Source organism: Myotis davidii, unplaced genomic scaffold, assembly GCF_000327345.1.
Source record: "Myotis davidii unplaced genomic scaffold, ASM32734v1 scaffold496, whole genome shotgun sequence".
Classification (NCBI taxonomy): Eukaryota; Metazoa; Chordata; class Mammalia; order Chiroptera; family Vespertilionidae; genus Myotis; species Myotis davidii.
In genome coordinates, this window is record NW_006289398.1 from 7,053,691 (window position 1) to 7,065,979 (window position 12,289).

Consider the following 12,289-nt stretch of genomic DNA (forward strand, 5'->3'; position numbering starts at 1 on the left):
GGCATAGAAGGAAAGGGGGGGGATTTTCCAAAGTCTGGGGCTCTTGACTACAGCATTAATGGGAGGTTTGTGGGCCAGTGAAAGGATGGAAGGAAAAGTCAGGCAGGGCAGTGGCTGCAGGGGAAAATGTGCCTATTAGGGGAGTCTGAGGGGTGGGGTAATGGGGAAACAAGTGGGTTGACATTCCAGACCCCATACCTGTCACACCTGAATGACATTCCTTGCCCAAAGCTCATCCTGTCCCAGCCATTGATCTTTGGAGATTCTGGAGAAAAGTTAATTTTCAGGAGGGTGAAATCTGCTCTTACATATAAAAATGAACATGTGCCGTAGCCGGTTTGGCTCAGTTGATAGTGCCGGCCTGTGGACTAAAAGGTCCCGGGTTCGATTCTGGTCAGGGGCACATGCCCGGGTTGCGGGCTCGATCCCCAGTGGGGGGCGTGCGGGAGGCAGCTGATCAATGATTCTCTCTCATCTCTCTCTCTCCCCCTTCCTCTTGAAAATCAATAAACAAACAACAACAACAACAAAAAGAAAGAAATCAAGTGTGGCAGCGGGAGGAAAATCCAGTAGCATTAGGAGAAGCGGGCAGCTAGAGGACAAGGGTGAGCCACAGACACTCCCTGACATCTTCAACACAACAAAGCAAACTTAGGAAACACATTTCTCTAAATGTTCATCTTACACGTGTTATAAATGCCCCTATTTAAAGGCTGCAAGTGCAGTCGCAGACCATTCATCTGAACGCTGCCGTCCCATAACTTCCGGCTTACAGAAGGAGACGCACGGAGAAAAGGCCCCTAAGGAAATGGACGTCCTCACCCTGAAGGACTTAACTCTGCTGGGCAGAAAGTAGCCTGGGCTTAACCTTAAACTCAGATTCCATAGGTGAGTTCATGACAGCAGGTGAGAAGCAGCCGCGCACGGGGTGGGGGAGGTGAGGGCACAGGCGTGCTGCTGGGAGACCCACTGCTCAGACGAAGGGAGAGACCACTGAGGAAGCACAGCCCTGGACTCTGGGGCAGGCGGCAGGGTCACCGAGCTCCTCAAATGCACCCACCCCACACTCCTTCCTGCCACGTGTGGCACTGATGCCACCATCCCGCGCCTACGACTCTCTTGCTTTCTTGGGCTCCTTAGCCTTTATATTCAGTAAATCAATTTCTACTGATTCTAGCTTTAAATGTTTCTTCTCCTTTCCAATTTCCAATTTGGGATCTTATTGTTTCACACCTGACCAAGCAAAAGCAACCAAAATGGCCTTCCTAGCCCTTCCATCACCTGAAACTCCACTGAATATTTCAAACCACCTTGAACGCTACTAAATATTCCAAACCACCTGAAACGCTAGTAAATTTGACCTACAATGTTAAATTCTTCTTGTCAAGCCCCAAACCTCTAGTGGCTCTTCACGATCAACAGGAAAAGTGGTCACATTCATTTTCTGGGCATCAAAATCTTCTGGTTGCGGCGGAACTCATCAGTTGACTCCTCTCTGCCAGTACGCAACTACACACTAATCCTCTCTTATGCTCATCTACTTCTCCATACCCAGGGCCCTGGCACAATCCACTCTGTGCCCTGGCCACGCTGCTTCACTCATGGAGGCTGCCTTCCCGCCTCTGTTGCTCACGTACACGGCACCCTTCAGGTCCCACTCTCTTCTCTGAAGTGGACCTAAGGCTCCAATCACAAGAGGCCTTTCTCTGAACCTCACACAGACTTGTACATCCGAAACACTTTTTGCTTAGTTTAACACCAGGCACATGGTTCAAAACCTTACAGGTCCAGAGAGGATAAAAAAGAAGTCTCCCTTTTACCCTGCCACCCCAGGCCTAACACCAGTAAGGGCTTCTTGTGTGTCTTCCAAAGGGTCTCTGCACAGAAGAATGCAAATACACGCATTTCCCGTGTTACACAGCGGTCTCATCATGACATGTGCTGTTCTGCAACTCCTGCTCCTTTCTGAACCAACTGTGTTAAGGTCTGATTTACTTACAATAAAACGCACCCATTTTGAAGTGTCTAGGATGAGGTGTACAACCATGTAGGCACCACCACAATGAAGATATAAAATACTTCCATTATCCCCAAAGTTTCCTCATGTGCCTACAGTCCACCTCCTCAGCCCATCGGACTCAGGAGACCACTGACCTGCTCTCTGTCACCACAGAGACTGCCCAGGTGACCTCTCTGGTACTAAATGTAATAAAAGTACTTAGTAAGGACTCATTTCTGTCTGGCTTTTCTCTTTTTTGTATAATGTTTTGAGAGTTGCTTGTAGTGTTTGGCTATTATGAATAAAGTTGCTATAAACATTTATTTGTGTACAAATCTTTTCTGGTGGCATATGTTTTCATTTTTCTTGAATAAATAAATACCTGAGAATGAAACTGTTGGACCATATGGTACATATATGTCTAAGTTTGTAAGAAAGTGCCAGTTTTCTTAAGTGGAAGTCTAGAAGTCTTTCCAGGTAGAAGTCTAATACAAATTTCTACTCACAGGGTCAAATTTTTCCTCCTCTTCTAAACTTTTAGAATTTTCACTCTTTTCTTCTTCATTTTGTTGTTCAGCATACCGCAAAATCCATTCTTTCATATTCACTTCCATATTTTTTTCTTCCTTTTTTGGCTAGAAATAAAAAACAAATATCTGAAAAATCAAAGTTAGAAAAAGGTGTCAAGACTATCACAAAGTGACATTGCTTTTACAATTCCTTTACACTCAAAAACACTGGACGCAGAGCCTCAAAAACCATGCTCTTCAAGGACAAATAATGGAACTCAACGTTACTTTAAGAAAAGTCTAAACTTGTATAATTCAAAGAATATGTTTACATAAAGGGCAAAAAAAATGAAAGGACGGTTAAAAACTAAAACATAAGTGCTACCATATATTTGTTTTTAAGCTTTATCAAGTTATAATTGATATGTAAAAGCTGCATATATTTAATGTAATGCATAATGTGCATATAAACTCATCATGTTGATGAGTTTGGACATATGCATACACCCATGATACCACCACTAACATCACGTACTAAACATACCCATCACCTCCCCAGATTTCCTTCTGTTCTTGTGTGTGTGCCTGGGCTGGGGGCGAGGGTGGTGTGGTCGTAAGAACACTGACTCTGAGATCCGTCCCCTTAACATATCCAGGAGCACGGTGCTGTGCTGTCCTGAGAGGCACAGGCTGCACAGCGCGTCCCCAGAGCTTACACCTGCATAACTGAGAGTGTATCGCCATCAGGCAGCAGCTGCCCTCTCCCCTCCTCCAGCCCCAGCAGCCACCATTGGTTCTCGGCTGCTAGGAGTCTATTTCAGATCCTCGTGGCAGTGAAACCAGGCAGTCTGTCTCTCTGTGACCGGCTTACTTTCCTTACCATGTTCGCTGGTTCACCCAGGCTCCCAGATGTTTGACACTATGCAGCGTATTCAAGTGTGATGCCCTAATGAACTATGCCTCCCAGTAATCACGCTTTTTAAAAAATATATATGTATTTTTTTATTGATTTAAGAGAGGAAAGGAGAGGGAGAGAGAGCTAGAAGCATCAATGATGAGAGAGAATCATTGACTGGCTGCCTCCTGCCCGCCCCCTACTGGGGATCAAGCCTGCAACCGGGCATGTGGTCTGACCAGGAATCAAACTGGCGACCTCTTGGTTCATAGGTTGATGCTCAACTCTGAGCCTCACTGGCTGAGCCATCATGCTTCCTTCCTGCAACCCCTTCACGTGGATTTTGGAAGTAGCCATGTCAGTTGCTTCGAGGAATGGACATTAGCAAGAGTGTGACAAGCAGGGGCTTGATGAGATTGTATATAGGGCTTCTCGCCTTGAAATACTTGTTCTTAGAAGCCCCGTTTGTGAGGAAAGCTGAGCTAGTCCTGGCTCGCCCCGGGCAGAGGCACTGGTCATGTAACTAAGAAAACATTTTGGACATTCTAGCCCCAGAAGATACCCCATGGAACCGAAGACCTAGCTGAGCCCAGCCCAGACTACAGAGTCGGGAGGAAGAATCACTGCTGGCTTAAGCACCACATTTTGTTGTTAGGCAGCAACTGAAACAGACAATGACAGAAAAGCTTGGCGAACCAGTCAGTTATGCACAATACGTGGAAGTACTATGGCAGCTGAATACTAATCCTCTAATGAATGGCTGTGTCTGCTTCATTCTGACTTTATTCAACTTCAAGTGTTTAATTCTTACATTACCTTCACCTTAGGCTCCTCTTCCTGTTTTCTGGTTTTAGGCTGCAATGGAGGTGAAACCGTGGCTGGTGCTGGAGGAGCCTGGAACTTGGGCCTGCTCTTAGGTTGCTGCTCTTCAAATTCCTGACTGAATCCCTCAGGAAGTGCATCTTAGGAGAAATTGAGATGAAAGCATGCATGCGTATGATAATGAATCACGCCAATATTTAGTACACACACACAATACTCTGTCGAGACAAAAGCACCTGATTTTCTTGCACCCCTCATCTCCTAAGACTAGAAGTCCTACGATGAACCTCGTTTATTGCATTACCAGAAGTGGGGACATTCATCAGATGACAAGTAGCCCACCTACGTGGCCGTTCACTTCACCTTTGAATAGGCAGCTCCTGAATTTTCATAAAAAGACTAGAGGCCTGGTGCATGAAATGCATGCACGGGGGGCAGGGGGTGGGTGTTCCCTCAGCCTGGCCCGCACCCTCTCAAATCTGGGACCCCTTGGGGGTTGTCCAACTGCCTCTCGCAATCCGGGACCACTGGCTCATAACCGCTCACCTGCCTGCCTGCTTGCTCGCCCCTAACTACCTCTGCCTGCCTGCCTGCTGGCCTTATTGCCCCTAACCACCTCTGCCTCTCCCCTCACCTTGGACCCAGGCTTCCCTCCCTCTGGCCGGCTGCTGGCACCCAAGACCCAGGCTGGCCACAGTCACAGGGGACCATGGGCAGGATGCTTCGCCCGGGCCGCAGCTGCAGGTGCCTAGGACTGTGAAGTGGGCAGCTTGTCCCTCTCCTGGGCCACAGCCTGGCTGGTCCCCATTCCTCTCTCACAAGCTCATCTGTGCCTAACTGGTCCGCATTCTTCTCTCACGAGCTCATTTGTGTCTGGCTGGTCCCCATTCCTGTCTCCTCAGTGTTGAGTGTCTGAGCCGTGATGGCATGATGGTATGAGGGCGTGACGACCATTTGTGTATCAGCTCTTTATTATATAGGATCTTAACCATTTTCACCCCTTGGTTGCTTGTAGCACATAGCAGTATCCTTCGTGAGTCATACAAGTGATATGCACTCTAGGTTCTCCCCAAAGGGTAAACCTTGACCCTCTCCTTAACCAAATATTACTTATCCAAGGCCAGATGGCCCTAATTTATAAACCAAAGCCAGGAGACCCAAAACCCAATAGGTCACAGACAGGCACACTTGGAGAATTTGTTGTATTAAGTGCATTGTAGCATGACTATCAACAATACACACAAAAATAATTTCTTCCTGCACAGACTACACCTCTAAGGAGAACATATCAAAAAGAATAAAAAAGAGTGAGACCATTTAAAAAATAATTGTAACAGTGAAAACTTCCGATACGAGCGAAAGCTTGAGGCAAATGTCAGGCATGCCGAAAGTGCTCCCAGGGCTTCAGAAGCAGGAAGGGGTTATGACTGTCTGCTTACCATCAGGAAGGTTTAAGCAGAGCCAGTCCAGGGCCGAGTGCAGATCCCCTCCGTGTAACAGGGTGTTGGTCATGGCATCCTCAATGTCCTTCGTCTTAAAGGAAAATGCTTGCAGAGCCATGTATAAGTCCTACAAAAGGGAATGCAAAACTGTCACCGTGGCAATTTTCTTTCATTACTAATTTTATTTTCCTATTCATTTTTATTTTTTTAAAATGTGTTCCATTGATTTTTAGAGAAAGAGAAAGGGAGAGATAGAAATGGTAAGACCAAGCCCACAGCCCAGGCATGGGCCCTCACAGGATATCGAACCAGCGACTTCTTGGTTCCTGGGCCGATGCTCAACATCCGAGCCACACCTGCTGGGCTCCGCATTCATTCTAACCTCAATCTTTGACACAAATTGTAATTTCAAACACTTTTCTGTTCTTTTCAATGGTAAGAATTAAATGTGCTCGCTGTATGGAGAACTTGAGAACTAGAAGTTTTAAAAGGGCTAGAGAAATTGCTCAGTCTCATTTTCTACAGACCAGAGGCTGGTGCCTAAAATTCATGCACTGGAGGGTGGGGAGGGGGGTCCCCTCAACCTGACCTGTGCCCTCTCACAGTCCGGGACCCCTCGCTCTTTACTGCCCACCTGCTCACTGCTCCTTAGCGCTGCTGGGGAGGTGGGAGAAGCTCCCGCCACTGCTGCTGTACTCACCAGCCATGAGCCTGGCTTCTGGCTGAGCGGTGCTTCCCGTGGGAGCCGACTGACCACTAGGGGGCAGCTCCTGCATTGAGCATCTGCTCCTGGTGGTCAGTGTGCATCATAGCAACCGGTGTCCTGCCATTTGGTCAATTTGCATATTAGACTTTTATTACATAGGATACTTTTTGCAATATGTTTCCTTTCAGTCATGTTTCTATTACTTTGTAAAAACAAATTTCACTTAACATTATAACATAAGCATCTTCCCCCGTCAGCAGAAACTCTTCACCACTTTTAATTACACAACATTCCACTGGGAAGACCTGCCCTAATCTGATTATACACTTTCCCATCGGTGATCAGTTAGGATGCTCTCGTTCTCCCGAGGCTGTACGCCCGTGAACATGTTCACATGTGAAGGAAAGCATCATGTCCTTCGAGAGCATAACCTTCATAGCTGGACAGACCTGGGTTCCCACCCAGATGCTGCTTGCCTGCTACTTACTAATTCACCGCAGGCCCTAACTTGTGCCCGCTTTCCACGCTCCACTTCTTCACTGGAAACTGGGCAACAGATCTTCTGGGATTACAGAGTGTAAGGAAAGTGCCCACAGGATGGAATACATAACTCTGAGAGGTTTGGTTCTCATATCATCATTTTAATGTGCACATCTGTGTCTCACACCATTCTTTCCCTGCTCTTGGAGGTAGAAATGATGTATATGAAATCTCCATGGAAATGGAAAAAGTAATTTTACCCGTATGTGATGCTGTCTTAAAATGCTTCACTAAAAATAAGGAACTTAAAAAAGTTTGCTGTAAAAATACCTGTAATTTTTTGGCAGTAAGTCTTCCAGAAATCACTCCCTTGCCATTATTTTGCTTTTTATGCTCATTGATCACTCCAATAATTCTTTGTTCTAGTTTGTTATTAATCACCACCTGTTGATGCCAAGAGATCATATTAATTAGAAGCTAAATTATGAAATCACATTTAGTAACTAAATAATTTGAAGCATATCAGTTTTCTATATTCCTGCCAACCAAGGCCAAACTTCCAGCTAAAATCAGATATAGTGATTATTATTTTTCAGACTACCATCACCAGACAACATTCCTGTCATACACTGAAGGAAAAATGGGATATGGAAAAAGCAACATTGTCCTTGGACCCCCCTGGGACTCTATTCCTCAGATTCCTCACCGTCTTCAACACGCTGAATCAGCGTCCTTGGTTGGAGCCCAGGACTCTGCCTTAACGCAAACCAGCCCAACCACAGCCTGAAGGAATAGAGGCCACACTAAAAAGGGGGGAGGCATAGCCGTAAAAGTCAAATCTGTATAATGGTAAGATGGTTACAAATTCTTTTGGCTGCTTGAGTTTGATTCCTATGTTTTCTTTTTAGCCATTTAATCCTTTGTTGTGTCCATATTTTTAACCTAAGAGTACACACGCATCTACCTACAAAAATCCCCCCTCTTTATGACATCTTTACTGAATGCCTACTGCGACTTGAGCACAAAACTATGCTTCAGGAATCCAGAATAGCACAGGAAACATACATAAAGAGAAGCTGAGACCCAGCACGGCAATCATTAAAAAAGACATGTGGAGTGCTGATAAAACCTCCAAGAAAGTCAACCTGGTGCCTCAGAAAGGGCTTCACCAAGGTCACAGACGTGACAAATGCATTTTAGGCAGAGCCCACAGGCAAAAGCCTGCCGTTCAAAACCATGTGGGATTTAGGGGAACAGGAGATGTGAACTCATGTTTGCAGTGAAGAGGAGGGAGAAGGTACACTAAGCCAGGTTGGAAAGGATATGCTATGCTTAGGAGTTTGCACTCATCCACCCTTGTTTAATTTTTTTTTTTAATATATTTTTTATTGATTAAGATATTACATGTGTGTCCCTGTCCCCGCATCACCCTCCACCCCCCTCCCCCCCGTTGTCCGTGTCCATTGGTCAGGCCTCTATGCCTGCATGTAAGTCCTTTGGTTGCGCTTTCCACTTACCCTCCCCTCCCCTCCCTCCCAAGCCCGACAGTCCAATCAATGCCTCTCCGTCTCTGGATCAGTCCTTGTTCATCAGATTATGTTGTTCCTTATATTCCACAAATGAGTGGGATCATGTGGTATTTATCTGCTCTCCAGTTCCATCCATGTTGTGGCAAATGGCAAGAGTACCTTTTTCTTCTTCCTCTTCTTAAAGGATACCTTTCAGCATTTCATATAATGCTGGTTTGGTGGTGATGAACTCCTTTAGCTTTTTCTTATCTGTGAAGCTCTTTATCTGACCTTCTATTCTGAATGATAGCTTTGCTGGATAAAGTAATCGTGGTTGCAGGTTCTTGCTATTCATCACTTTGAATATTTCTTGCCACTCTCTTCTGGCCTGCATGGTTTCTGTTGAGAAATCAGCTGACAGTCGTATGGGTACTCCGTTGTATGTAACTGACTGTCTTTCTCTTGCTGCTTTTAAGATTCTCTCTTTGTCCTTTGCTCTTGGCATTTTAATTATGATGTGTCTTGGTGTGGTCCTCTTTGGATCCCTTTTGGTTGGGGTTCTCTGTGCTTCCTGGACTTGCAAGTCAATTTCTTTCACCAGGTGGGGGAAGTTTTCTGTCATTATTTCTTCAAATAGGTTTTCAATATCTTGCCCTCTCTCTTCTTCTGGTACCCCTATAATTCTGATGTTGGTACGCTTGAAGTTGTCCCAGAGGCTCCTTACACTATCTTCATACTTTTGGATTTTCTTTTGTTTTTTTTTCTTTTTCGGTTGGGTATGTTTTGTTTCTTTGTATTTATCTTGTTTCCTGGGATCCTCTTGTCTTCTGTTGGATCTCTGTAAATTATTCTTTATTTCAGTCAGTGTATGTTTAATTTCTAGTTGGTCCTCTTTCATGTCCTTCATGGTCTCATTATACTAAATGAGAGACTCATTAAATTTATCGGCGGTTTCCCCAAAATTCTTGAAAAACCTTATAAACGTGGCCTTGAATTCTATATCCAATCGTTTGCTTTCCTCTATTTCTGCCAATCGTGACCTGTTTCTCTGTCTCCGCATTTTGGCTGCTTCCCTGTGTTGCAAGAGAGGCCCTCTGTGCTAGGTGTCCTGTAGGGCGCAGTGGCTCAGCCTCCCCAGCCGCCCGAGGTGGACCCTCCTGGTGCACCCCCCTGTGGGCCCTGTGCACCGTCTTGCTGTAGCTATGGCTTGTTTGCTGTAGAATCACTGGGAGGAATTGACCTCCCCGCCAATTGTCAGTGAGAATCAGCTGTGTCTGCGGTGGGGCAGCTTCTGTGCTGGATCTCTAGGGCGGTGCTAGGCTAGCAATTGCCTGCGCTATCCAGTAGATGGCGCTGCCGCGCAGGATTTGGGCGGAGCGGGTCCCTGGGGATCTGCAGGGAGGGAGCAGTTATGCTGCGACTCCCTCCCGATTGTCCGCGCCGCCTCTAGCCCCGCTCCGCGCGCCCTTGGTACCTCAGAATTTCACTTCAGCACTGCGCCGCCTCTGAGTCTGGATATAATATTCTCTTTACTCCTAGTTGTAGAATTTCCACTCAGCCAGCCCTCCTGTGGCTCTGGACGTTGTCCTTTCCCTGGATCAAGCTTAATTTGACTTGGTTGTTCCAGGCGGCAATCTCTGGTGTTAACCTATGCCGCCATCTTCGGTTCTTCCCCACCCTTGTTTAATTTTTTACTGGCTTTCAACACACGTGTATGATTTACTTTATTTAGTATAGATAGCAGCTAGTGTACTACTTATAAAAATTTAAAATATCCATCTTTTCCTCCTATTTAAGAATATATATATACATATATATACATACATATATATATGGGATTATTTCTTGAAGTAACTCAAAACCTTGGTACTTACTTTCAAAATAGATTTATCCAGATTTGCAGGACCACCAGAATCATTTGCAGAATTAAAACTATAAATTTTCGGACCTGTATATAACAGAGAATAAACAGTCAAGGCACTTTAATGATTAATATTCATTACACTATTTTCCCTATAATGGTTGCTAAATAATATTTGATTTTAGCTTTTTCTCTTCTTCACCAAATAATTTAATCTAGAAATGAACAATATTCCCCTCGAAGTTTTCAAAAACATTTTGCCAATTAGCATTTCCTAGGTTAATCACTTTCCCATAAAGTAAGAATCCTGCAAGTCTTTTAGATTAAATCTATCTTCATCTTGTTATTTAAAAAATTAGATGCTTTTGTGCCTGGAACTTAGCAGAAGTAAGGCTCTCAGAGGACATTCGCGTCCTAGCAGAGAAGAGGGGTGTGATTCAAACAACGACACATGGAAGATGGGTGGGTACAGGAAGAACTCAAAAAGGAATGGACCTCTGGGTGGGCATGGAGGATTCTGTAGACAGCGTTAGGGATAGATGGCATTCCGTTTAAACAGCAAGAATAAATAGGAGGGAGCAGAAAGCCTACAGCTGGACACAGCAATTAGTAGAAACGCAGGCCGGGTCCTGGAGGACGGCCCAATGGTCTGGACTTTACCACGTCCCTGAGGGTGCTATGTGAGAGCGAAGCGCCACGGTCCAAGCAGCGTTTCTGAGATCACTCTGCCGCTTGCCTCGGGACAGACCGGGAGGAAAGAGAAGAGCCAGACGGCTCGGATCCAGGAGAAGGCTCCGCTGGGCTGCAGGAGCTCAGGAGTGCCTGGTCTGAGGGTGAAGTGTGCAAAGGGACAGGGGCAGGGACAGGCATGGTGGGAGATACCCCGTGGGGACGGCGGGGCCTGGCAGCAGACTGGGCATGAGGCAGTCAGGAAGGCATCACTCGGAGTGACGCCGACTAAGAGGCGCATGGGAGTCGGAGGAGCAAGCCTGCAGGGCAGGGCCACAGGGTCCCAGTCCATGCAGACACGGCCGACCTGAGCTTGGAGGAGAGAGGAGAGGACCCGTGCCTAGGAGTCACCTACAGAGGAGCAGGCAGACAACCTGGAAGGAGACGCCCCTCCCAGAGGGAGGTGGACAGGAACTACTCGCCAGGCCAGCGGGTCTGAGGGACAGGCACAGCCTCTGCTTTGCATTAAAAGCTACAATGCGCTGTGGGGCCAGGAATTACCGCCCGCCCTCCAGGCGGGGTCAGCGCGCGCCTGCCCCTGCGGTCCCTCCTTCTCGGCCATGTGACGGGCGAGCTCCTAAGGCCCCGCTCGTCCCTGGCTCGGGGTCTCTGGGACCGTGGACGGTGCCCTTGCCGCTGCCAGGAACCCCGCGCTGGCCACGCTGCGGAGTCCGCACCTGGACACCCTCCCGTCTCGGCCTCAGGCCCTTTCCCACCAGCCGTCGCCCCTGCCCTCTGCGGGGCCATTCCGTTACCGCGCGAAGGCCTGCCCCCTCGCTCTGCTTTAAAAATGTTTCTGTTGACTTTTAGAGAGAGGAAGGGAGAGGGATAGAGCGAGAGAGCATCGCAGATGGTCTGCCCCTTGCACGCCCCCCGCTGGGGATCGGGCCTGCAACCGGGCACCGGGAACCCGACCGGTGACTCAACCCCCGAGCTACGGGGCCCGGTCCCTCCGCCGTCTCCAGGGCACATCAGCGCTGCAGCCGGGGTCCTGTGACGCCCCATCGCGCTGGCCAGCTCCCTGCGCGGCGGCGTGGCCCTGGGCGCACCCCCTCCCTCACGCGGGAAGAAAGGCGGCAGGTAGGGGTCCGGTAACGATTCGTGGACACCGGGGCCGGACATCCGCACGCCCCGCGCGAGGCGGAGTCCAGCCCGCGGGTCGTTCCCCCGCCGGCCAGGCACCCCCCGCCCCGGCGTGTGAGCGGCACCCGGTCCTCACTAAGCCTCGCTTTCCCGGGACACGTGGCGACGCTGCGCGTGGCTGGGCTCGCCGGGAGCAGCTTGTGGAGGGACGAGGCCCCGGGGCCGGTGCGGAGGCGGGCTGATGATGCCACGGCC

At 47.9% G+C, this 12,289-nt stretch overlaps 1 protein-coding gene across 1 annotated transcript in view; it reads right to left on the reverse strand.

The window, feature by feature from the left end:
- Positions 1 to 12,289, reverse strand: part of DHX29 (DEAH-box helicase 29) — a 38,076-nt gene that overhangs the window by 25,490 nt on the left and 297 nt on the right. The window contains exons 2-6 of the mRNA XM_015562611.1: positions 10,236 to 10,341; positions 7,184 to 7,297; positions 5,665 to 5,794; positions 4,220 to 4,365; positions 2,506 to 2,634 (exon numbers count right to left, since the gene is read on the reverse strand). Coding sequence (XP_015418097.1) covers positions 2,506 to 2,634; positions 4,220 to 4,365; positions 5,665 to 5,794; positions 7,184 to 7,297; positions 10,236 to 10,341 — 625 coding nt within the window. The remainder of the gene's footprint in view (positions 1 to 2,505; positions 2,635 to 4,219; positions 4,366 to 5,664; positions 5,795 to 7,183; positions 7,298 to 10,235; positions 10,342 to 12,289) is intronic.